Source organism: Alosa sapidissima, chromosome 22, assembly GCF_018492685.1.
Source record: "Alosa sapidissima isolate fAloSap1 chromosome 22, fAloSap1.pri, whole genome shotgun sequence".
Lineage (NCBI taxonomy): Eukaryota > Metazoa > Chordata > Actinopteri > Clupeiformes > Clupeidae > Alosa > Alosa sapidissima.
In genome coordinates, this window is record NC_055978.1 from 14,463,254 (window position 1) to 14,490,773 (window position 27,520).

A 27,520-nucleotide genomic window follows, 5' to 3' on the forward strand; every position below is an offset into this window, starting at 1 on the left:
AAAGAGAACTTGCAGGTTTAATTGAAATAATTGTGAACATACTGATTAGAATTTACGTTTCTATTGATGTGTTTTGTGAACAGGACCAACAAAAATAAACCAGCAATCACAAAAACAGAAGTATGAAGAGTTAGTTTATAGTGACACCAGAAACAGACTTCATGTCTTTTTTCCTTCTGCTTGTCTCTGGTCGAATGCCTCAACACATTTTTTTCTTTCCTCCATCCATTTGCAAACCAGGGGCCATTTTAAGTGTTAAGTTCCTTCCTATATTCACACTTGCTATATTCACATCTATATGCATATGGTGGAAATATGTTCTGGTGGAAATTCAGTCAGAAACAAGATTTTTGTTTTTCTACTTTTTCTAATCAACTAGCTACTGTAAATCATTTTTGCTGTTACGTACCATCCTTTGCCATTTTGTCCATCTTATCTTTTTTTAGGTCCTCAGGACATACCAGTGTTAGACCTAGAAGAAATTACAGTCATGAAGAATGCGTTCTTGTTATGTATGCTGTTACAGTAATGTATTGATGCTTAAACATCACATCTTACCCTGAGGAGGTTCCAGGGCCTTCAGGATGTTCACCAAAACCACATTTTCATTAAGTTCATGTTCTCTCTCCACTCTCACATAGCTCTTCACAGTGTCAGAATCTGTCGGGAGGTTCATAATGTTAAAATCAGCAGCCAACTGAACATTTTGAGATGTTTTTGTTTCTATTGTTCTCACTGCATGGCCTGTCTACACTTACTCACTCAGAGTGCTGTCCAGGACATTATTTTTTGAGTGTAACGCATCAGCTCTTTCAACACATTCATTATGTCATCTGGAATTGGGAAAGGCAGGGTCGGCCTTTGTCTTCTTTCCTCAAGTATCTCTGGTCCAGCGTACGTAGCTCTCCTCAATTCCTCTGTAATGAGGAGCTTTTATAGCTCCTTTTTGACCTTCCTCCTGCTTTTATTTTCATTATCTCTGTCTTGAGCGGAACACCCAAAGCCTCCAATTCTATGGTCAGTTGTTCTAGACTATATTTTCTCTTCTTAATCATTTTGCACATGTCGCCATCCTCAACCTGCCGCGCTGCTAGGCAGCAGGTCAAAAAACAAAGCAACCACATACACAAGCACAAAAATACCAAACAATTCAAAATCAACTATCTCCTGCACAAACTAAAGTAAGAGTGAACAAGAACACCATGTTCTTGTTCACATCATGTTTAGACCATGTTGTGTTCTATATGACATAATGTTTCCAAGGTGCCTTTATGACATACACAAAATTGTTAAATAATTCAATGGAATGTCTAATTGTACAGTCTCTCTTGATTATCCATTATTTACTAGTGTTTATCAACGCATTGGTAGACTTTAACTACACTACTGTTCCCAAAGGTTTGGAATCAAAGAGAAATTTTTTTTTTTAAAGAAATGCTTTATCTTTTTCAGTACAAATGATCCCAAACCAAAGTGAAATTGTATGGACATTGTTAATTTCCTATCTTCATAGGAATTAAATAACTAGGACAATTTCATTGGACAAAGTATCTTACTTATACACCTACTTTTTCAATGTAGTACAGAAAAACAGCTCATAAGTTTTATTATTAATAAATTGTAGGTTAGTCATCAAGAGCAGTGACAGTATATTGGTGTGACTGCCCATAGCTATCTGGGTCCATTTCCTTTGCTTTGCTCTTAAGTACTGACACCTACTGGACATTGTTTAGCAATGCAGAAGCCCAATTTGAAACTTTAGAATTGAAATGTGCTAATTCACTCACATTGTACATATAGGCCGATACTGTATGCAAAATGTATGAATTGATTAGTTAGCTTAATTATACCATCATATTTGCATACTTATACACTACCATTCAAAAGTTTGCTGTCACTGCTTTGACTGCTTTGAGTGCACTGACTGGAGTGTGTTACAGAATGGAGAGGACTTAGAGGAGGTCACACAGTGCACAACTGACTACCTGAATTTCTGTATGGACACTGTTGTTCCCACCAGAATTGTACGCTGCTTTCCCAATAACAAGCCTTGGATAACCAGCCAAGACCCTTCTTAATAGGAAAAAGATGACGTACAGAGAGGGGGACATGGCAGAGCTGAGGCACGTGCAAGTGGAACTCAAAGTCAAGCTGAAGGAGGCTAAGGAGGACTACAGAAGGAAGGTGGAACAGAAGTTGCAGGAAAACAACATGAAGGAGGCATGGAACGGCATGAAAATTATAACTGGCCTGAAGAAGAGCAGCAACTCTGTGGAGGGGGGACCTGGACAGGGCGAACCAGTTGAACCACTTCTACAACAGGTTTGACTGCCCTGCTCCATCTCCAATGGGAGTGGTCTGTCCACCACCCCCTGCAGACTCAGGCACTGCTCTTGTTTGCGTGCCTGCCCTACCCCCAACTTCCAGCCTCCCAGTCTCTCCAGCTCTGCATCCCGGTGACACCCAATGCCTGACGCTTCATTGCCTGTGCCTGTGAAGGTGTCCACGACTCTGGCAGCCTTGACAGGGACATCAAGAAGGTGGTCATCCCCCAGCCCCCCACACCCCCTCAATACCAGTGCAACACTCACCCCCACCATCACTGGATATTGCACCCCTCCCCCACACAGTGATCACGAACAATGAGGCGACAACTACCTCAGTCAACATCACATGTGATGAAGACAATGGAGCGACTCGTCTTAGGTATGCTCAGACCCCAGGTACGCCATGCACTAGACCCGTTACAGTTTGCATACCAGGAGAAAGTGGGCGTGGACGATGCCATCACTTATCTTCTACACAGGACACATTCTCACCTGGACAAGGGGAAAAGTGCTGTAAGAATTATGTTCTTTGATTTCTCAAGTGCTTTTAACACCATCCAACCCCTCAGACTGGGAGACAAGCTCTTGCAGATGGGTGTGGACGCTCACCTGGTAACCTGGATCACAGATTACCTGACGGAGCGACCGCAGTTCGTCAGACTGAAGAACTGTCTCTGACACTGTGATCAGCAGCACCGGAGCGCCGGTTGGGTTGCGCCACAGGGAACTGTGCTTTCTCCAGTTCTGTTCACCTGTACACATCTGACTTCCGCTACAACACTGAGTCATGCCACATGCAGAAGTTTTCTGACGACACTGCAATTGTGGGGTGTATCAGGAACGGGAGGGAGGAGGAGTATAGGAGTCTGGTGGAAGACTTTGTGCAATGGTGCAAACTCAATCATCTCCAACTCAACACTTCAAAGACCAAGGAGATGGTGGTGGATTTCCTCAGATCTAAGCCCACTCTGCTACCAGTCTACATTGATGGGGTCAATGTCGAGGTGGTAAGCACCTACAAGTACCTGGGTCTCCACCTGGACAATAAACTGGACTGGTCAGCCAACACTGACGCACTCTACAAGAAAGGGCAGAGCAGGCTGTACTTCCTGAGGAGGCTGCGCTCCTTCAATGTGTGCCGCAAGCTCCTCAGGATGTTCTACCAGTCTGTTGTTGCCAGCGTCCTCTTCTATGCAGTGGTATGTTGGGGAGGAAGCACAAAGAAGAAGGATGCGGGGCGACTTGACAGGCTGGTAAGGAAAGCTGGCTCTGTAGTGGGAGCTGAACTGGAGTGCATCACTTCAATATCTGACAAAAGGACCCTGAACAAACTGATCAACATCTTGGACAATGAGTGTCATCCACTCCACAGCACTATTATTAAGCAGAAGAGCCTGATTAGCTGGAGACTTCGCTCACTGCCTTGCACAACAGACAGACTGAGGAAGTCATTCATCCCCAGGGCCAATGAACTGTTTAATGCATCACTTAAGGGAAGAGGAGAAATAGACTTCTCTGCATAGTCTGTCTGCCTCTTCACCACCTCCAATGTCTTGAACTGTCTGTCTTCTAGTCACTTTACATTTGTCTTCTGCCTCACTGCGTGCTGTATTAGCACATATGCACAACCCCTCCCTCCATGCCACATACCTTTCTTAATATAGTTATTTATATATAGATATATAGACTTTATTATTGCACTGTTTGACTTACTCATTTACACCATCACCATGACACTCATTCACACAGAGCACCTTACCTTATGCACTGAGAACCACAGGCTCAGCCCCTGCTTCAGTCATTGCAAGCGCACCTGATTGATTATTCACCCACTATGTGGATACTGTTTTTTAGAATTGATTTTGAAGTTTTATTTAGTATAATTTGTATTTTGTATATTTAGTATATTCTTTATCTTCTACCGTCCTTATTGCTTAGTTGTGTTTTTTATATTATATACTTTTAATTACTTTTTCTGCTGTTATTGAATGTGTGTGTGTTGTCTGTATGCTACTGTGACTTTGAATTTCCCCTAGGGATCAATAAAGTATATCTATCTAACTTAGATATTTCCATTCCACTCAATTATAGACAGAATACCAGCTGAGTTCAGTTGCATTGTTTTTTAATCAGGGCAGCAGTTTTCAGATTACATTATGTACTTACATAATTGCAAAAGGGTTCTCCAGTGTTTTCTCAGTTAGCCTTTTAAAATGGTATCAGAGATTAGTAAACAGAATGTTCCTTTGGAACATTGAATGAATGGTTGCTGATAATGGGCAATGTAGATATTGCATTAAAGATCAGCCATTTCTTTCTACAGTCAAAAATGTCTAAGTGACCCCAAACTTTTGAACGGCCGTGTATATATGTTTAACCATTGTTTATTAAAATTGAAATCAAATAAAAAAAGACACATAATGACCAGTCATGTAATTTAACAGTTTTATTCAAAAGTTTGTTTTGTAATATGACACCAGTTTGGTCCATGACTGTTATAAGGGCTCTTCTAAAAGGAACACTGTGGTGAATGGATGTACATATGACCTAGGCAGGAGCAGATGGAGGGGTATAAACTAACAGTGTAATGGAAGTTTTAAAAAGCAGCATTAAATTAACATACAGCCATGTTGAAGCATCAACATATTGACAAGAGTACACAAACATTAATAATTACAAATACTACAAAACATAAGGCTAGGTAAAAAAAAAGTATCCACAGTTCAAGTTAATGATCTTTTCACATTTTTTGTGAACACAGTCATCCTATATGCACCAAACCTCCTGCAACTCAAAAGCACAAGCACCAGGACAGAGATATTTGGCACATTTTCTTACAGTACCTAGGATAAGTGATAAGCCACCCTGGGTGCTTGCCAGGTGAAAAACATTGTCACTTCATTTCAAGTATGTTCCGACATTCACTAGTGTGGCTCTGGCTGGGGTCTGCTTGAAGAGACCGCCACGCAGTGTTTTCTAAACGTTATGCCTGGGTTCTCTAAACGTTCCTAACCTCTGAGGCTTCTTGGAACGTGTTTAATGTCAGAAGTGATAACATATGGCACAAGCTAAGCCAATGGAACCCATGTCCCATGGGATATAACCCTACAATCACACAGCAATGGGTGCATGTACAAAGATGCACAACACAACACAGGATAAAATCAAGGCACATTCTGAAAAACCTTTTGAATATTGACTTTCGCAGGACAATAACAAGGCTTTGTATTACTTTGTTTACTCTAGTGTTTGCATATTTAGAAAAATAGGACTGCATTCCTGAAATGGGAGGTTTTGATGAAACCTTGAGGTCTAATATAACACGTTATAACTAACCAGTACAGTCCTGGAAAACTCTTTAGAAACCCTAAAACAAATCTTTCTGCCATTTTGTATATCTATATATTTTTAAAACATTACCCTGTTCAATATAAGATTCTAACACTGATAGACATAGCTTTTAGGTTCGCTAAGGTACTGTTTACCTTCTGGCCTATAATGCTTTGCTTGGTTAAATGAACTGTTTTAGACCTTACTGGAACTCAAAAAGTAGTGCTCAATTTTTCCCATTAAGAAAATATCACATATAAATAATGTTGGGGAATAATTATTAATAATGTAACAATTTAAACAGAGGAAATGGGTCAGGTAGCCTTTTTTTTTTTTTGGTCATGCTTAGAAGCAGGGATTGAATTTTAAATGTACCCCCTACCCCCCACTCATATGCTTTACAGTGACCACAAGAGGGCAGTGTGATCATCTGATATCTATAAAAGACTTTAACAAGTGAAATCCCTGCATCAGTCGTTGCAGCTGTTCAAGCCCTTTCAGCACGTCCACCCTGCTGCGTAACCACCGAAGCTGCGGTGGAGTGCCAGGAGTCCCATAGAGCACCACTTCACGCCGCAGCTGAGGCCGCCAGAGTGGAGGCATCTGTGTGTGTGTGGGGGGGGGGGGGGGGGGGGCGTAGCGTAGGGGGGTGGACAACCTCCACGTGACCTTCAGTTGGCCACTGGGTTGCCGATGTCCAGTCTCCTCTGGGCAGAGCCTCGCTTGCGTGTCTCCAAGGTGACGGGCGTGCTTCCCAGGGTGCCTGGCGTCTGGAAGAAGGACTTAGAGCCGGGGACCATGGCCTCCTTAGGGGTCAGAGGGGTCTGTAGAGAGGGAGAGAGAGATATTAGATCCTAACGCATACTTTCTAGCCAGCTCTGTCACACACAACTCACTCTCTCTCTCACACACACACACACACACACAAAGGTCTAATATCAATCTAACTGCATTTTAATTTCCACTCAGACACTACAACCTCTACAAGCCCTCTGCCCCAAAACCCCTAAGCAGCAGCAGCTGATTAACATCCATATTGTCATGCTTAAATCTTCATGACTCCATTTTGCAAAAGCATAAAAAGAAAGAGCAGAAATCTGTGGACGGGTCTGATCGATGGAAGGCGGGATGCAGGATGCCTTCGGGAGAGGGAGAGGAAGAGGAGGTCTGTGGTGATTCATGTGCGCTAATGATCGGCTCAAGTCAGCAATCCCCCTCTCTACGGATGAGCACAACTACAATTTACTAAAGGCTGTCCAGACGAAAAAGCCTTTAAGAATTCAAAGCAGGACTGTGTATTGCTTCAATTCTATCATCCTCCATTGAAGTCAACAAGATGACATTTGCCAGCGACGCAAAAAAGTGATGGATGATTTAGCAGCGGAGAGATGTCAGCAAGTTTCGCTAATGGCCTTTCCTGGACTGTATGACTCTTCTGGGAACATGAATGTATCTTTTTGTGTTTGCCTTCTGCATGGTGCACAGCATTGTAAGTAAAGTGGATGTAAGCCACATTGTACTGGGCTGGGGACCTTGATGGTGCTTATTGTTATTATAGATTCTAATGAGTGCACAATGCATATTATGAAACTATCCATATTGAACAACACATCATCAATACCCCCCGATTTATAACAAAATAATACATATATCTCCTGGTTTGACATGGAACATAGTGTTGCTATGAATAGGAATGTCTATTTTAGAGTTAGTAATTCAGTTCAGTAACATATGGAGAGATGGCGGCTGACTCACGTGAGGGTCAGAGAGAGGCAAGCGGTCATGCTGCCTCTGTACCGTGGCAGGGGACGCCGGGATAGCCGAGACCCCCAGGAAGGAGTGCTCCGGGGCGGACAGCGTAGTGGAGGGGGACGCCAAGGCGAAGGCACCTGGGCTGACCACAAAGTGCGCGGGCGACATCATGGTCGGCACGTTGAAACCGATGCCCGGCGGGTGGGCGTGCGAGTCCACGGAGCCGTTGGTGAGCAGTGCCGCCGGGTAGGAGGAGAGGGCGGAGGAGGGCACTAGCACGTAGGGCACGGCCAGAGAGGACATCGCGCCCGGGGACAGCGCCACACCGCCGGGGGACATGGCCACGCCGCCTGCAGAGTGACCCGCGGAGAGGAGGAAGTTCAGGCCTGGACACATGAGAGAGGGAGGAAGGGGATTGTGACTCATTTGTTTTCATTTCACAAAATCAAGTGAACAAATAAGTAAAGACACAAATGTTCCGAATAGAATTGTATTTTTATTACTATTATTCATCATAGTTCATTACTTACTAATAGCAGTAGTAACAATAGTTGAGGTAGTAAACTCACTGTGATCCATTACACTACACATGGTTAGGTTTGAAGAGCCGTATTTGTGTTCTATTCGTTAAACATACACCACTGACACATAAAATGCCACAAATCCTAAAGGTATGGTGCTTAACATTGCATGACAACACTGTTGCAACAGTTACAAACACCAGAACATTTTGTCTACATGGTCTCTGGGACATTTCGACAGGGACCATATCAGCTGGTTTGAAAGAGCCACAGGTGATCATTTTGCGGGGGGATGCTCCTACCTGCAGAGTTGGGAACGTAGAGGTAGTGTGATGCAGGTTGGGCCACCGCAGGGCTACGTCTCTCTCCCTCGTCCCGGGAATGGGCCTCGCTGACGGGCACGCCGAGCTGCAGGCAGTGGGTAGAAACTCTGGGGCCCTGCTGAGCACCCTCTGCTTCAGCCTGTGGAACACAACGAGAAGGAAATAAATATCCTTCAGATGATGAAGGAGAAAAGTAGTGAAGACAACTGGACTATTTGTTGATTCAAAGTGCCCTGGTATGGTCAAATGGAGACCTCTTCTGTCAAAACATTAACTTCATGTTTTTCTCCTACAAAAAAGAGCTATTACAACACTGTGCATAACACATTATGATATGTCATTAATAAACTAGGATATTTAGCAATAACGCTATAATATCCTATGACAGTTTAACAGAACTACTATAGTATGTCCCAAAGTACTATAAGATTCCTATAGTTCTTTTTCGTTAGGGTCACCACCGTTTTCTCCTCCTCATAATTTTTTAATTAATGTAGATCACTGTGTATTCATTAAAAAACATAAAGGGAAAAATTTCACAGTCAATATTTCCTACTCTTCAGTAAGATGTGGAGAAGCAGCAGTCACACTTCCATCACTTGGCCATTAAACATAATTGAAACAGATTGCTATGAGGGAATGTCTCAATAATCTCTAATTGAGTAGATTTCTCCTTTTTAGAAATGATTAAACTGTATCCATTTCTCGAGAATATTGCCATTGAGTTTAAACTACAGCCTCTATTCATTCAAGTATTCAGTGCTTAATATTTTATGCTAATAGTCTCATTTGAGAGAAGTAGGAGGTGTCATTTATTTATTTAAGAAAGGTTCTTGTTATGAAGTAGGTTAATTTTGAACCAGAGGGGACAGAACATTAAAACCATGATTTCTCTGTGACCGTGAGAGGGAACTCATGTATGACTGTTATGACTTGTCAACTTTATGGAGGACCAACGTTTTCATTTTCCTCGTCTAGCATGACTGAGACCGTGAAATCTCATCACTCATTTGAATGGCTATTTTCACCTTCAAGTTTTATAGGCTTTGCCAAGCAGAGATGGCAGCCATTACAGGAAAAGACGCCCATAGTGGGAAATGGTCCAAATTCTAGCGCTGGTCACATGAGTCCTTCAGACGTGTGTTGAAATCATGCGGTCACCATAAAGGGCAGCAACCCTGTGTGTGGCCTAACTGACAACGTCTGGAGTTTGTGCTAATTTGGGAATCGTAATGGCCGTTACCACGGGGACCTGAGGAGCTTTCCGGCAACTGCTGTTGCTTCTGAGCGAGCATAAATGAGCAGAGGGCACTGGCATGCTAATAACACGGCTCACGATGACCTGAACGGTCCCCTTGGAGACCAACAAACATGTGCTCTGTTGTGATTATAAGACACTGGCAGGGAAATCTTTCTCGCCCTGCACAGTGAAATGCAAATGCAAGTCTGTCTGTTTATCTGTGTCTGCCTGTCTGTCTGTCTGCTTATCTGTGTATGTCTGTCTGTCTGCTTATCGGTGTCTGTCTGTCTGTCTGTCTGTCTGCTGATCTGTGTCTGTCTGTCTGTCTGCTGATCTGTGTCTGTCTGTCTGTCTGCTTATCTGTGTCTGTCTGTCTGTCTGTCTGCTTATCTGTGTCTGTCTGTCTGTCTGTCTGCTTATCTGTGTCTGTCTGTCTGTCTGCTTATCTGTGTCTGTCTGTCTGTCTGTCTGCTTGTCTCTGTCTGTGGGATGAGCCTGATGCGTCAGGTCCGATCTCGTCTCTCACCTTCTGTTCTTCCTCGCGTCGCTCTCGTTTGCCCGCCGTCCTCGGCTCCGCATCCTCCTCATTCACGCTCTTCCTCTTCTCTCTGACCTCTGCCGCCCTGGGCGACGACCCCTGACCCTGACCCTCGGGGGCCGGGCCCCCGTACAGCATGAGGATGGAGGGCTGGGAGAGGCTGGGCAGGTAGGCAAGGTGGGGCTGGGGGAAGGAGGCGGCGCCGGGAGGTGCCGTGGGGACACTGTAGGCCCCCTCGGGAATGGAGATGGGGAGGGCCAGCGGGGCGAGGCCTGGGGACCCCACCTGGGGACCCACTGGGGAGCGCTGACCCACTGGAGTCTGCAGACTGGGAGACACAGAGACATGCAGGAGATGAGGGGGGGGGGAAATTAACCCTTTACCTAACACTCACGACAAGCACAGACAAAAACAAACTTATTGTTCAAACAGACATTATTCAAACGCCGACATGAATGGAAAGCGTACATAAACGAACAACAGAAATACCCATGTTTAAAAAGGGACCTGTATCAAAAAGCACAAATTTGAAAAATAGAAACATATCTGAACACATTATTTTCCAATACATGAAAACAGACTTAACTCAGCATTTCACTTTATCTGTGCAGTGATACATGAAACCCTTGGATCCCTCTGCCTTCTGACATAAATGTAGCTTTGTGTACGGTCAATAGTACAGCATTATAACCCAACCATTTCGATTTTGAATTTATAACAGACACCCACCATTTAACCCATCTGCATCAAATGATATGTGCGTTAAAAGTGTATCTGTAGATGCACACATGCTGACAAGCTGACATTTTGTTTGGAGTCTGAAAACCATTCTCTCATGTTTACTAGAAAGCGCTTTTGGCCGGAGAGCGGATTTTCCTAGTCGTAGTAACGTGAGCTGTGTGAGCGCTGTGCACAAGAGCAACCTCAGCAGTGAGGGGAGATGCTGTGGTTTGGCCTCCACTGCAACACGCGCACGCACGCACACGCTCGTAGAGAGTAAAACATAAGCAACCCACTGCCCGACCCATTCATGGTCTCTTTCCTGCCAACGTGCGTAAATACTTTGCCCAAGACCCCTCTCGCCAAGGTACATAAACGCTTAAGAGCTAAATGACTACGTTCTGGCTGAACGTTGAAATGACTCGCATACGCCAGGGGCAAATCGCCCAAAACCGAGGCAGTTTGGGTTACACACTTCTTCGTAACCGGGGCCCGTTAAAAGTACACTTGGCCTTGTGGGATGTGGGCAGCGCTTAGTGTGCGACCTTCTTCTTAGCGGTGAAGTCCCGGAGCGGGCCTTGCGAGACCAGAGCCTCTCTCCCACAGCCGTTTCCTCTCGTCAGCACGGCCCTGCTTCCATCTCAATTTCCCATGGAGGATGAGACAATGTGAGGGTGATTACTTTCTCCACGCAAATCTAACGGGACTGCTATCGATTATTTACCCTGCAAACTGAGGCGCAGTGTCATTGTTCAATTGGGCAACTGGTTAATACTTTCATGGTGGAGCATTGAGACAAACGTTCCAGGCAAACGTCTGATAAAATGTCATTGTTATCTTGAATTTTCTTCAAAGGTGAATCAATAACACGGCCACGGAGGCTCGTATGCTCGAAGCTGCGGCCATTATACTTCCACTTTGTAACTGGTGGAAAATAGGCCATTGGCTAACAGAAGCATGCTGCAGTTGCGGTAAAATGCTACATGGCTTTTTGCGTAATATGCTGGCCTTTGCACTTCCAGTTCCTGCAGGCACAAGCATCTAGGAACAATGTTTCCGTATGTCATGCAGTGTGGTCTTGTCCTTCTGAAGAGGACAGCACACTGTACGTTTTCACAAACTAACCGTCTGTGGGACTCACACACACACACACACACACTCTCACACACTCACCCAGGGGCCTCTCCGAACTGAAGACGGCACGCGGCGCTGCTCCCCAGCTTTCTGGAAAAATCCAGGGGTTCGACCCGATGACCTGCGCACAGGGGAACCGCAAGAGTCGATCATTTCAAGTGATCTAAACCATGTGGAGCACTGGACGAGATAAGAGCCAGGAATGTGTGGTGACACAGAGGAGTCAGACTGTGGGAACTGTGGAGGCCAAACATAGAATACTACCACACTGACAAATTAAACTCATAAGTCAAAGTTATTAAACATCTCGACGTTGTTTTTGATGTCCTGCAAAGCTGTTGCCAAGTGTGTGTGTGCATGTGTGTGTGTGTGAGTCAGAAAGTAACCACATTTTCCATTCTGTTGAGAATGAGCAATATCTGCTTCTGGCCTGTACTCATGTTTTTGTATAGCGTGTGTGTTTTTTGTAGTATGTGTTACATAGTTATATACTTATGTCTGTGTGTGTTCAGTGCTGTGTGTGTGTGTGTGTGTGTGTGTGTGTGTCATACCTGAGTTATCACCGTTTGGTGTGCTGGGCGCTGAGCTTGTGAGTCTGAGGTTGGCAGCGGAGGTGGGCACCACCTGGAAGGAGGCGTGGCGTGTAAATTTCTCCCTTCTGCCCGCTGGCACCGTGAGATGGGCTTCAGCATTGACCTGAGGCAAGGGGATGCCACTGACCGCCACAGAATCCTCTGCAGACCAACCAGAGATACACCTCAGTTAGCCAATCACACTTCCTCAAAAATAAAAGAACCAATCAACCTGGAGAGAAATAGTAAGGCCCAAAGCAATGGAGTAGTGGAAATGTTTACATATACTAAAATTATACGACATAAATGTATCTAGTTATGTTGACACATTAAAACTATTACTTTCTCCATTATTACGTCAGTCCAAACTACATGACATGACTACCAGCGCTACACGATTAATTAGGTACTAATCATGCATGCACTCAACAACAAGAGAAGTATGGCATCAACACAAAAGAAATCTCAGGTCAACTGATGTGCGTGTGTTACCGGTGATGGTGTGGAAGTCGGCGGGGCCGATCCACTTGAAGGCGGGCTTCCTGCCCTTCTCCTCCCTCACGTGGACCTTCTTGATGAGGGACAGGCTCGTCAGGACGTTGGCTATGTCATACAGACGTCGTACCTTAGCTGCCGAGACCAGACAGACAGAGAGAGTCAACTTAAACATCAATAGTGCCACGCGATGGTCCTCCCATTGTGCGTGTCTGTCTGTATATGGTAGTATTCTGCTAGAATGCGGATCAATATGGCTGCAGTTTAAGAGAAGTAGTGTAATAACAAAAACAGTAACTTAGTGGGTCAGTTTCTGTGTGTGTCTGTGTGTCTCTGTCAGTGTGTGATTGTGCGAACTAGGAGCTCACTTTTGTATTTGCTGTGATTGGCAGCGTCCTGGCTCTCCTCGATGAGGATCTTGGCAGCCATGTCCAAGGTCACCGTGAGGGTTTTGGACACCAGGAAGAGCATGACAAACTTCTGGCTCATGATGCGCAGGGACTTGTCTTTCCTCCTGCAAGCCGTGCCTGAGGGATGGGACGAGAGAAGAAAACACTGCGCGTCAAGAAGACTCTTTACTTTCAATTACGACAACATTTTAACAGAGAGAAAATGGGTACTTCCTCCATGGATGTTACAACAAAAGGAGCAAAGAATGTAATATTAAAACAAAATTGATTGAGTAACTAATCATCTAATAAATCAATTAAAGGGATACTCCACCATTTGGGGAATTACACTCATTTTCCACCTCCCCTTGAGTTAAACAAATGGTGGAATATCCCTTTAACTAGGTATATTTAGTATGCTCAGGTGGAGGGAGGACATTAGATACTTTTGTCAGAGAATGAGATCAATGCATAGTTTGACAGTTTTGTCCAACAAATCATCCACACCCAAATCACAAGATGTCGTCTCTTGACAGATTCTCCAATTTTCCACTCCTAATGCTAACAGGGCGCCAGGGCTTGCAAATGTAGAAACCATGACTACTATCAACAAACCTTAAGTGGAGTGGCATCCTCACAGCACATCGATAAGACTTCCAAACGTGAACTAAAGCTGTCTTTTCAGACTAGCAGGATCTAAGCAAGACGTTGGCAAGACTCCACCAAAGAACATCAACTGAAACAGTGGAAATGATATCCATTGCTGTCTAGCCATTAACAGTAAAAACTGTTGATTGTCCTGATGTGTCTGAGCACATTTGTATGCTGTTTGTATGCCCTGAGGATGGTTGTCTGACCAAAAGCTTGGCAAATAAACTTGCAAAGGATTTAAGTGTGCAGACAGTTTATTTTGAGATTTTCAGTTTTTGTTTGTCTGGCTCCTTTTTGATCATGAGTGCTGTGTAGCTCCTCCATAGCCATTAACAAGTAAAAACTGTGTATTCGGAATGCTCTCGTTCTGCTCTGCAGAGGTAGGTACACAGAAAATAAGATAACGGCTAAAGTAGTTTGATTTAATCACTAAAATCCTATCAAGTCTTTTGGGATGCTTCTACCCCCTCAACCCTCACCCCACTCCTCATTCCACAGCACACAGAGCATCAACTGAAACAGTAGAAATGATATCCACTATTGTTAAACCATTACCTTATAATAACAGATAATACTGCATAATCTGCTTCCTCATTATCCTCTGTTAATCAGTCAAATCCTGTCAAGACTTTTAGGACGCTGCGGGACCCCCCCCCACCCACCCAAGCACTCTTTGCTCCACAGCACACAGTATTAGCCGTTTCTAATTAGCCACTCAGCTGGGCTACACATACACATACCTTGCTACCATGGCGACAATGCAGGCACTAGCTCTGTGTTTAGGTCTACTGCTTGTGTGCAGTGGGGATTATTTACCTTAAGCCGGAAGTATTGATTCTGGCCACCACCAGGGACACATGGTTACCTGTGTGGAGTGTCTTGTTGAGGCCCTGGACACTAAACTGTGATGTATTAGTGGTTTTGGTGGGGACGCTATTAATAGCCCAGTAACGCAGCAGTAACAATACACACCGCTGAACACTAACCAAACGATAACTGACGACTCACTTTCCGTTCCCATGGTGAAATAATTGATAGACAAAACAGTTATCCATCAAAAACACTGATTTTGCCTCATTCAACTTTCCCAGACTCCCTCCATCTCCACTTATCTCCCTCTCTTTTCTGCCTTCATTTGCAGAAACCCCCACCATTCCTCCTTTTTCCCCCCTCCTCCTCCTCCTCTTCTTCCTCCTCTTACCGAAAGCGCCATCTCCCTCCTCGCTCCGCTGCGTGGCCCCTCCACGCGTCGCCGTGGCTGCAGTCGTCTGCTCCATCTGGAGGTGGTAGCGCTGGCGTCGGCCTTGCTGCTGCAGTTCCTGCAGGGTCTGGCTGAGGCGTGGCCGTCCGTGCCACACGTACTGGTTCTTGGCCATGCGGCTCACCAGCATTAGCGACTCCAGCACGTTCACGATGTCGTAGATGCGCCGGCGCTCAACACCTGTCCCACAAAGGATATCAGTTATTTACATGTATATGTTATTTTAATGCTATTAAATTGAAAAAGTCCCCTGAAGCAAGCATCAGCTCTATTACCGTGTTCAGGGTTGATTACGGATTTGTAGGATCCAATTGAGCTGACACAGGCCATGTTTCTGGAGTGGGGTGTGTGTTTGGGGTGGGGGTGGGTTGCTGCACAGATTAATTAATCAGTGGCATGGTCTTACCCAGGCTCGTGGCCACCTCGTCCAGAGAGATACTGATGGTTTCAGAGGATGCTGGGTAATCAGGGTAGAGGGCCAGGAACTTCTGGCACAGCAGACCCAAGCTCTTCTGCTTCCGGCTGGGCCGCTTCTCAAATTCATCCCCACAGTCTTCCACCACATCAAACTATGTGTGTTTGTGAGTGAGTGAGTGAGTGAGTGAGAGTGAGAGTGAGAGAGAGAGAGAGCTTTTCATACATACAAAAACATTTCAACACAATTCTAAACTACACACTGCCACCATTTTGTACATTCTCTTATTTCCTGATCAAACTAACTGATGTGTCTCATACATCAGGGAAACAAATATGTATTATTCCTTGTCTGAATAAAACATCTTCACAGTGATGACTTAAAAACTGGTACTAAGGATTACAGAGGGGTTCAGTTGTGATTGAGGTCCAACAAACTTGAGTCTATGAATGCAAAGATGTCACTACTGTACCTGGCAGGAGTCATCCAATTCTGCATCTTCTTCCTCTTCCTCCACTACCACCAGTTTTTCTTCATTCTCAATGGGTCGGAAGAGGATTTTCTTGATCTCTCGGTCCCTGATGTCTGGGCTAGCCGCACTGATCAACATCTTCAGGTTGGCTGTGGGGGTCCAGGGGTCTGGGTGGACTCTGTCAGGATGCTTTATGGGGGTGATGTGAATGAACTCAGAGGCTTGTGCCTTCTTGCCGTTAGTAGATGTGGATGTGGCGTCACTTTTGTGAGGAGTCACTTTCCTTCTTTCTAGCCTCACATTCTCCTAAAAAGATACATTGATGTGAGGGGGGAAGTACACATTGACAAATGTTGTATTTTTTCTCATAAGGAGCAAATTCCTCACAGCTATTGTTACAAGAGTACGTCAGATAAATCAACAGGTCATTGTCAGTCAAAGAACATTAATGGTCCACACCTATGGGTAAATAGGAAGGTACTTGCCTTCTGATCATTTTTGCCAACGTTGTCCTCAATAGCTGTTCTGACTTTACGCGGACTTATCAGGTCCCTTAAAGTCAGACAATCACTTTCCATCTGTATAAACAAGAACAATAAGAAAAATCGTGTTAGTTTTTCAATGAACTAAACGGCAGTCAATGGAGAGGTTCAGATTAATGTTGAGCCAAAACTGACGATTTTAGAAAAATTGTACAAATGCAGTTTTAATAAACTTGTGGTGCAGCCATTGTAACAAGGAAACGTGTCTAGATTCAAATAATGTTATTTCTCAAAGATTACGCCCTTGTCGAACATAAGGGGTAAGTAAATTTTGGCGCAAATAATGTTAGGTGAGGTTGCATTACCTAGCTGGCTAGCTGTGGAACTGTGCTTGTCTGAGCAACCACGTCAATTCCTTTTTCACCATAAACGTAGACGAATAATCAAACAAGAATCGTTTTGTATAATGGTTCAATGTTAACACTCGAAGAATCATTACATGGCTCAGAAATGACAATGTAACTAGCCGTGTAACTTTTTAGCAATCAGGCTAGGAAGCTAACAAGGTACCCAGCTAATGTCCAAAAAGATTACTTCAATTGTCAGCAAGTATTATTAGGCAATGGTATGTTTCACGCATACATAGGCAAAACAACAGAAAAACAATGTAACTTTAAAGATCAGAATTTCTCTGTACTTATGTGGCCAGTGTTCAACTAATAAGCACTGACTTAAGTTAACACTAGCTGGTTAACCTGACCTATCGCCCGAGTAGCCACAGGCAGATATCTAGCAGCTATAACGTTAACGTTATATCGGGATACATTAGCCATCAAGAATACTCAGGTTACTTACCTTCGCCGTTTTTATTTTCCTTATTATAAATTACGCGATAGACAACGATTAGCAAATTCGCGATAACTACTGTTACCCCTGTGCTTCCTCAACAAGACATACTTTCCCTCTATAATAAACTCCTCTCAGATACTCCTGTATGACTGACCACTCTTGAAGTTGCATTGCTGATCAGAACACCCGCTCAAGCTTGTTTTCTGGCGCTCTGAATCTCGTTCCTCAATCTGACCAATCGCCATCAAGCTTTGGTGTTGAGGCTCCCCTTTCTTACCTCTCGACCAATCAGCATGTCGTTCTAACCACGCCTCCTGGGATTTGTTGGCGCGGCAGTCGGCGCGGTCTGCTGCACACCCTGATGAGTTCTCTGGTGTAGACTAGCTGCGGCGCGCACCTAGAAACCTAATTAATAAAGCCAATCACTACAGCTTTTGTTGTCAGGGGTAGACCACATACCCACTACAACTCTGTCTAATTAACCCGAGCAGAAGGAACACAGATGGAGGTGCGAGGATAAATGACAGAGGGGCTCTTTTTGGCGCTTACACCGCGGGAAAAACTGTAATTTGAGGTGTAACCGGGGAGTCTAGGACCCGCCCCGAAGGCTATCCCCGAAACCTTGTTACATAATCGCCTGTAGAGTCTGTAGCCTCTGCTATTTGAAGAAATTGCCGCGCATTCAGTGAAATTAGCCTAGTGTGTGTCAGATGTGTCGAAGAAAAAAGATGTTTGTTTTTAAACTACCACCGTTTATAAATTCTCAAATGCATTCGCAAGAAAGGTTGAAGTAGGACAGAGAGAGCAATGGCTCACGACCCAGCAGTTGATAAAACTAGGCCTATGCTATGCTATTTAACTCCCTCTCCCACAGTGGCATAGCCTGCTCTAAGCATAGACAGTAAAAGAAGTCTAAGCCTGTGTGGTTTTACTGTAGTTGTCCTGCACCTCAACGTCACTCTACAGAAACACAACACACACATATAGGCCTAGCCTAGGCCTAATGGGCATTGATCCTTCAACAGCCTGTCACTGTATGAAATAATGGATGTGGAATTTTGTCTGCATTTTCTAAAAAACGAAACAAACAAAAAGGAAAACCTGGTCATTGTCTGTTTGCCTATCTCTTTGAAATGCTTGATGTCCATGTGATGGTGCAAGGTTCAAAATAATGACTAGGCCTATGGAAAAGATTCAGTTGTTTATAAAGGATTCAAAGTGTTTCCACTACATGGAAAACCAACACAACAGGAAAACATTGTCATAGGTGCCTGTTTTACATCTCTTGTTGATATAATAGATGGAGAAGGATGTCCACAGACACGTCCCACCTGATCACAAAGCAGGTCAAATTACTGAGGGATTTAAAGTGATTCAGTGGACAGCGTGATATCAGTTCAGCCAGTGAACTGCATATCCTAACAATGTTGCAGCCCCAGTCAAAAATGCTGTCCTGTAGCCCTAAATCTGTAACTTAATTTCAATCCCTCCTCTTTAAACTGTAACTAACTTAGACATGTTAAGGACTAGACTTTTATTACATTCAGACCTGCAGTTAAAATATATCTGAATATATCTAAAATGGCTTGTCAAGATAAGAAAATTGAAAAAATAAGGTTGTTGGAGCTTCATTGCTGGACACACCCAATCAACTATTAAGGTCACAAAAGTTGTAAACTCATGGCTGCCTTTCCCCCACCACCCTCTCTTCTCTCTTCATTTGGAACACCTGGTTATTCTGTTGGTTCCATGTCACGGTAACATTCTGCTCGGGGGTCTGCTTGGATAGCTCATGATGAATCTAAAACACAAATCAAAATAATCATATTATTCATAAATGCAGATTTTTTCCACCATGGAAATTCTGAAATGTTGGAAGACTATACCTGCTGCAGGATGGCTTGTTGAAGATAGGGATTATCTTCAAGGTTGTAAAGACTTTTCACTGTGATCTTGACTGCAAGTTTTTTCTTCACAATGTCTGTGGGGAAAGGGATAAAGTGTGTTTTTAAACTTGAAATGAGCAAAATAGTAGAATGGATGAAGAAGTGGAATGTTGTCTGTAGAGTTATTGAACTTCACTCACCTTTGTGACAGTAGAAAGGTTTATGACCATTGCAATCGCCATACACCAGATTTTCCAAACTCTCATTTAGAAATACGCATTTATGATAATTTGTGGAGTCCCCTGTGATTGTGTCATTTGTTAAGGTGAATATACTGCTGTCTGACCACCGCCATCTGTTGTGAAGTCCAATCCACACTGTTTGGTTACCGGCCAGATCAGCCAACTTAGTTATGTCAGTTTCACTCCTGATATTTGCCAGGTATAGGTAGTTTTCTCTGCAGTATTTCAGGGCTTTGGTCCAAACCATCACCCTCTGAATTAAGAAGTAGCTAAATTCTGAGAAAAGACAATGCCATTTGAATGCACTAGAGAATCTGTTTGATTGTTGGTACAGAATAATCAGTGATGCACTGTATATGGACGTGCAATCGTTCTTTTCAATACAGTATCAGTATAGGTCTATGTCTTTCCCATGTTAGCCAAGTTTTTAACTTACCTGCATTTTGGCAAACAAAGTAAAATTCATAGCTGCATATTGTTTGTATCCACTTGCCACTTCCAAATATAGCACACTGATTTTTCGTGCCTCCTGGTCTACTTGTCCATTTCTCAAATGTGCCATTTTCATAGCTGTCTTCCATGGTCCAGGACCAATTGAATTTTACATGGTGCAGCCCAATCCAGCCTTTTCTAACAGGGGTTCCTGTGACTTCATGGAAGAGTTTCTCTTGTTCATTATTGTGCACAGAAGCCAAATCTGAGTAGTTGGATCGGCAATAAGCTTTGGCTCCATCCCAGGTCAGCGGAAGATTCACATAGTGGTACTCACGAATGCAGTCAAGTGCGCAGAAACCTGTAAACATTTGTTTTTTGTGAAATTGAAGAATTATCTGTGAGATATTTGTAATTAAGATATTGATATTGAAGTGAGTTATGGAGTTGCACATAAGACTCCCAAATTACATCAAGTACTTCCTCATCACAAAAGCATGATTCCACAATATATATTTATTTCCTTAGAGTTGTTTAAAGATCTTACCTGTCAGAAGAATTATGTGCCATAAATCCATTTCTGGTATGCAACATATAGATATATGTACGACCGGCTGTCTGCTTGTTTGACTGAAATAGGCCCCTCATAAAAAAACACGAACATCACATAAGTCCTCAGACTGAAGTGAAATATCGATGCCCTGTCGCTTCATTTATTTCAAGTCATCATCGGGCCTGGGTAGAAGAGACTGCTTGGGTATTTTGCATTTTTGAGGAAACATTTTCATGTTCTTATCAAAGCAAAAACTTGTTTGAATCTCAGAGGTCCAGTTTAATGCAGGAAGCAACACACACACACTGCCCAAATTTTATTCATTTGGAAAAGGTCGGCACCATCAAAGAAGTCAAATCCAGCAGATACTGCTAAATAAACTGAAGACATTGTTGATAGAGAGGATGCAAAATGCCCTTCATTGCAAATCAGATTACTTTCTGTGTTGTGAAATCCTTTGTATAGACGACACCATTTGCATATATTTTCCACACTTGGATTTGTACTTCTAAAAAATGGACATGGGATGGAAGGAGCACTTTTTTTCTTAAAAGGAAAATCACAAGCAATTGAGTAAGATTGGACCTTTTGTTTTAATAGTGTATAGTGTGTACAGGCATATTGTATTTGGCTGAACTTGACAAAAAACATAAAAAAGTATTCATCATTGTAGAATAGCCCATAGCCTAACTTTTGACATTTTCATAATTAAATGACTGAATGAATGATCTATCTTTGTTATACACACACAATGATATTTTGTATTGCCTCCCTGGACAGATTAAAACAAGTAAAGAAACATAGACAGTGCCAGACAAGACACAGTCATTTGCACACTTAAGAATATGCTAAATCTTGCCTATAAAATTAATTTGTGTCTGTGATGGCAGTGTCACTGAGGGTCGACGTTTGTGTGTGTGTGTGTGTGTGTGTGTGTGTGTGTGTTTTCATGTGTCTGTGTGCCTGTCACACTTTTTCATGTGGTAGTGATATGGTGGAAAAACTCAAACAAAACGTGGCCTCTTCTATGATGATGCATATTCAAAGGTAATCATAGACTCCCCATGATTAAAGTATAGCCTATTTCAAGACAATTTGTTACATGCTAAGAATATTTGATGATTTTTGTAAGTGTACAAAACTATTTGTATAGATATGGTACAAGATGTTAATTATTACACAAAGGTATAACAAGAAAGGTACAGTGCAGTCACATTTCACATGCCGTGTAAATGCAGATGAAGACAACACAATGCAACTACTTGGTAAATTTATACCCACAGTCTGAAATGACTGATCAAAAGAGACCCTATTAAAATAAGATGGCATTGGCAATTGAATTGAGAGATTGCAGAATATAGAGATTAATATTTTTAAATTGTGCTTTACAGATCAGAACAGCTGTGAATGATTTTTATAATCACTATATGCCATCTCATATCATAAGTTGCTTGAAACCACACATCAAATCCTTCCAATTTTGGTCAGTGAAACCAATTATGTCTTGCAGCAAAGTTTCCCAAAAGTTATATTAGCCAAATGACAATGGCTATGTGAAAAAGATGCAGTCTATTTCGATATTTCCCTCTTGGTGATAATATCCCAATAATGTTGCAGCCCAAGCCAAACTTATAAGTATAAGTATAAACTCTTTTGATCCCGTGAGGGAAATTTGGTCTCTGCATTTATCCCAATCCGTGAATTAGTGAAACACACTCAGCACACAGTGAACACACAGTGAGGTGAAGCAAACACTAATCCCGGCGCAGTGAGCTGCCTGCAACAACAGAGGCGCTCGGGGAGCAGTGAGGGGTTAGGTGCCTTGCTCAAGGGCACTTCAGCCGTGCCTACTGGTCGGAGTTCGAACCGCCAACCCTCTGGTTACAAGTCCAAAGCGCTAACCAGGCCACGGCTGCCCCTTGCACCCCAGCCCTAAATTTGTAATTGATTTCTACAAGATTTCCCTCGATATGTGAAGGACATAATGGATTTACATAACCCTTGCTGTAATACACATCAGTTTACATGTGTTCAGGCAGATTTGAGTCACTCCATCCAGGCAAGAGTAAAGATATAATTTTCTAAAGAGTTAGTTACACAACCATTAACTGTTCACTGTTTACTTTAGGTGTAGAAATGTGTTCACTCTCTCTCGCATTTTATCGCATGTTATCAACATTTTACAAAAGGACACATTTTGTAGATAGGGCTTCATCCCATGTCAGTGGAAGATTCACATAGTGGTACTCACAAATGACACTGCAGTCGAGTGTGCACAAACCTGTTAACATTATTTTTTGCGAAATCGAAGAATTATCTGTAAGATATTTGCAATTAAGATATTGACATTGAAGTTATTTACAACCCCCCAAAAAAGTTGGGACGTTGTGTAAAATGTGAATAAAAATAGAATGTAATAATCTGCAAATCTTGTAAACTCATATTTAGCTGCAAAAAGGACACAAACAACAAGTTTAAAATTACAAATTTGACTATTTCATGGAAAATATAATGTTCATTTTGAATTTGATACCAGCAACACGTTTAAAAAAATGTTGGAAAACATAATGCTGGAAAAGTTGTGTAATGATAAAGAAAACAAAAGGAGGAATGTTTCACAACTAATTAGGGTAACTGGCTACATGATTATGAAAAAGAGCGTCCCAGAGAGTCTCTTAGAAGTAAAGATGTAGGGGTATTCATCACTCTGTGTAAACCTGTGTGCACAAATGATGAAACAATGGAATTTAATGCTTTTTAACACAACATTGTTAAACAAGTTCATCAACAGCAAATAATATCATTAAAATGTTCAGAGAAATCTTTGCAAACAAGGGATAGAGCTGAAAAACAATATTTGATCGCCATGGTCTTTTCAACCTTAGATGGCACTGTATTAAAACCAGACCTGTTTCTGTAAAGAAAGTCATTATGGGCTCACAAAAACTTCTGATGAGCATTGTCTATGAGCAACATTTCATTCTCAAAACTCTATAGTGACTGATCTCCGACCTCAGTTCCTAAGTACAGAATTTTGTTAAATGAAGAGATGAAGCAGAACAGCAGTGAACATTCCCCTGTGTCAACTTTTTTTGAAACATGTAGCTGGCATCAAGTTAAAAAATAACATATTTTCCATGAAATCGTCAAAATGTTAATTTTCAACATTTGATATGTCTTTTTGCAACTAAACATGGGTTTACAAGACTTGTATATTATCACATTCTGTTTTTATTCACATTTTACAAAACATCTCAACTTTTTTTCTGATTTGGGGTTGCATGTATTTGCAGATAAGACTCCCAAATTACATAATGTGTACTTCCTCATCTCGAAAGTATGATTCCACAAGATATATTAATTTCCTTAGAGTTTTTTCACAGACATTACCTGTCAGTACAATTAGGTGCCAGAAATAAATCTCTGATATCCAACATCAAAGAAATGTATAGGCTACATCAGCTATTGGCCTACACTGTTGTCTGCTCACTTGTAGACTGAAATCAGCCCATCATAAAAAAGGAAGAACAACACATAGGTCCTCAGACTGAAGCGAAATGTCGATGCCTGGTGGTTGTCATCAGAACGAAGAGACTGCTTGGCTATTTTGCATTGTTGAGGAAACATTTTCATGTTCTTATCAAAGCAGTTTAATGCAGGAAGCAATTAAGCAACACACACATACATACACACACACACACACACACACACACACACAGACACACAGACACACACACACACACACACACACACACCACTTTAAGGGCCTGTCCACACGGAGACGCTTTTTAAGTTAAACGCAAAGGTTTTGCTTCATCTTGGCCGAGCGTCCAAACGAATCCTGTAAACGCACTGCCCGAAACCGCACTTTTCTGAAACCTGGTCCCAGAGTGGAAAAATCTGAAGCTGTAGCCCGTTTGAATTCGTTTAGACAGCGAAACCGCACATCCTGCTTGCGTATCGATGATGTCATCACCACACCTCAGCTGCCCTGGACTTGCACTTATAGTATTGCCTAACAATACTAGTTTTCATACATGACATTACCTACGATTACACTCCGTAAGATAAATATCACAACTGGTGCTGTGTAGCGCCGATAGCTTATGACTTGGTGGACTGAACACTGTTTTTCCCAGTGTTTTTTTATGCATTCTACGCAAGAGCCAGTGTCATTCATTTATTTTACATGTCTTACAACATATATACATGCATTCACAGTCGAGTGAAATCAGATATAAGCATACAAAGACGCTTAGAACTCAGGTTAAGCCGATGGTAGCACACTGAATGCAAATGCGCGATTTGATGCAGGCAAACGTATTGACTGTTACTAACGAAGGTTTTATAGCAATATTATAAATGTGGCGACAGAATAGCCTAGAACTTGGGTAAGCCTTGCGTTTAGTAGTTTAATTGCGGTGATAGCCAAAACTAATGTGAATCACGGACTATCCTACAACCAAAGAAAGTAAAGGTGATTAGTAGGCCTACCTGCGTTAGCCAAATAAAGGACGGGACGGCACCCTTCACAAACCGTAAAATAAAGTTTATTAGTTTTACAGTTGACTACAGTTGACAGTTCACCATCAGTCTACACAAACAATTCTGGTTTCCTTGCACTAGCCATTTCGTCGTAGCCTATTCTGTCTGTTTGTAAAGCGCAAGTTTTGGTCAATTTCTGTAAAGAAACAGTGCCATCTATAGGCCTGGGGTATGAAGTAACGTGTTGAGTCGTGTTGAGATGGATCCGTTTGGACGCAAATATTCTTGATACGGTTCCAGGGAAGACGGAGGAAAAAAAGATCGGTTTGGTACGTGTGGACTAATATTTCAAGGCCCAAATTTCATTCATTTGGAAAAGGTCAACACCATCAATGAAGTCAAATCCAGCAGATACTGCTAAATAAACTGAAGGCATTGTTGATAGAGAGGATACAAAATGCCCTTCTCTGCAAATCAAATTACTTTGTGTGTTGTGAAAATCTGTTGTGTAGAGGACACCATTTGCGTATCTTTTCTGCAAACACGATTTGTAAATGGAAAAGTTGAACTTTAGATGGAAGGAGCATATTCACCTTTTTTCTTAAATGGAAATCAGTCTACATGCAATTGAGAAAGATTGGATCTTTAGCTGTAATAGTGTATGGTGTGTAAAGGCATATTGCATATCGTATTTGGCTGAACTTGACAAAAAACACACCATCATTATATGCTAGCTCAGTGTATATCTATGCCTGTGACATTTCCCTTATTAAATGAATAAACAAATGATATCTTCATTGTGCACAATGATATTTTGCATTGTCTCTCTGGATGTAGATAGATGAAAACAAACTAGATGTACTGCAGACCGGTACAAAATGTGACCGCCACCCAGTCCTACACATTCTCTCCGCAAAAATAAATCACACTTGTCAATTTGTCAGTTTGTCTCTTGCAACTTTTGCGCAGGTAAATTAGTGTATGTGTGCGTTTGTTTTTGTGTATATGTGTGCTTCTGTGTGCGTGTGTGTGTTTTCGCTTGTGAGTGTGTGTGTACACAAATATTCATTTATTGTGTGCAGGGGCGCCTTAATACCACCTGAGGCCCCTGGGCTATATGTTTTTGAGGCCCCCCCCCCCAACCGCAAATACTAATTATGATACCCGGCCCGCGATCTGACCCGCCTATTTACATAACGTGCGCTTTTGGTTGATATAGCCTAACATGCAGTGTAGCCTATCATTATTGAGCCTATGTAAAACATTTACATAAACAGGAACAGAAAGCCCTTAATCACGTCAGCCTACCCATGACATCGCTTATCAAAAAGGTTAGCCTACTGCACGAAAACAACAGCGTTGAACTTTTACAACACTATAGGCTAAGTTAAAAGATGGCTTACACATATGGACGTTTCAAGCTTTTCAAAAGTGCATGTGTTTGTCGTGTCGGGGGGTTCCCCAGTAACCTGACAATAGCCAGATGAATGTCGTTCCGCTTAGCTCCGCCTAGCTTCACTCACATCCATCTGGGACCTCTTCCATTGAGAGTGATTTCTGCAACCGACTTTATGGTTCAGCCAATCAGGACGCAGGGCGGGAGTTTCATAGATGTGACATAGCGTAGAAGTGACTGTGAGACTGTTATCAGCGTCACGGGTTGGCTTCGATGTGAGTGGTTGAAGTAGCACGTCAATAGATGACGGACAAGTGGCTTATTCAATCATATGCAAGCATTTTTTGATTAGGCCCAGCCTTCTGAAGCAACACTTCAATGGATCGGTTCCAGATGGATGAGTGGAGCTAGGCGGAGCGAAATTCATCTGGCTATTGTCAGGTTAGTTCCCCAGGAGGTTTTTTGAAATTCTGTCTACTTAACACACCATTCTAACACAGATTGGGAGGGACAGAAATACTTTTAGCCTACAGAACAAGCAGCTGGCTCATGTGACGTGAACATTGGCTACCTTATGCATTATCACTACACTTCCCAACATGGAGACATATCTCACGTTAACAATCAGAAAACATAACATAGGATATTATTTGTGCGAATATGGGTTAGCACAAACAAGCTTTTGGTGAACGGAGATGCAGATCACTAATTCATTTCTTTGCGCAACAGCCCATGTTCTGCATTCACTCCAGTGAGACAAGTGAAATAGGCCTACATGTTTTTAAAGCCGTTTCATTGCCAGGCTATTTGCTACGATATTTACCTGCTATGCCTTCTGTTTTCATGGACAGTTACAGGAATCCACGTCATTCGTCAGAAGAAAAGACAAAGGGGGCCTCTGCATCGATGTCATTGTAGAGCAGTGCAATGTGCTCAATTATGTAGGCTAGCTCCAGAGTAGGCTAATGACTGACGCCGCGAATACGGACATGGCCGTTTATTATTATTGATTATCATTATTATTATTAGGAGGCCCCTCATTGGTCGAGGCCCCT

General features: G+C 42.6%; 1 protein-coding gene and 1 long non-coding RNA gene across 4 annotated transcripts; both read right to left on the reverse strand.

Moving 5' to 3' along the window:
• Positions 1-169: 169 nt before the first annotated feature.
• On the reverse strand, positions 170-1,207 carry LOC121697725. Of its 2 annotated transcripts, XR_006026536.1 has the most exons (4): positions 763-1,207; positions 559-660; positions 410-472; positions 264-294 (listed from the first exon to the last, which is right to left on the reverse strand). It is a non-coding gene; the product is annotated as an uncharacterized LOC121697725 (long non-coding RNA). The 2 variants fall into 2 exon arrangements; XR_006026537.1 differs by having other exon boundaries at positions 170-472; positions 759-1,207.
• A 3,553-nt stretch (positions 1,208-4,760) lies between these two features.
• On the reverse strand, positions 4,761-17,651 carry e2f7 (E2F transcription factor 7). Of its 2 annotated transcripts, XM_042079371.1 has the most exons (14): positions 17,478-17,651; positions 16,626-16,718; positions 16,141-16,446; positions 15,660-15,822; positions 15,194-15,433; positions 13,321-13,479; positions 12,950-13,087; positions 12,437-12,619; positions 11,925-12,006; positions 10,020-10,359; positions 8,233-8,392; positions 7,413-7,795; positions 6,297-6,481; positions 4,761-6,262 (listed from the first exon to the last, which is right to left on the reverse strand). In XM_042079371.1, exons 2-13 carry the CDS (start codon positions 16,716-16,718, stop codon positions 6,329-6,331), a joined length of 2,400 nt encoding a protein of 799 aa, XP_041935305.1. In that variant the 5' UTR covers positions 17,478-17,651; the 3' UTR covers positions 4,761-6,262; positions 6,297-6,328. The 2 variants fall into 2 exon arrangements, with proteins under 2 accessions (XP_041935305.1, XP_041935304.1); XM_042079370.1 differs by having other exon boundaries at positions 4,761-6,481.
• Between the last annotated feature and the right edge of the window lie 9,869 nt (positions 17,652-27,520).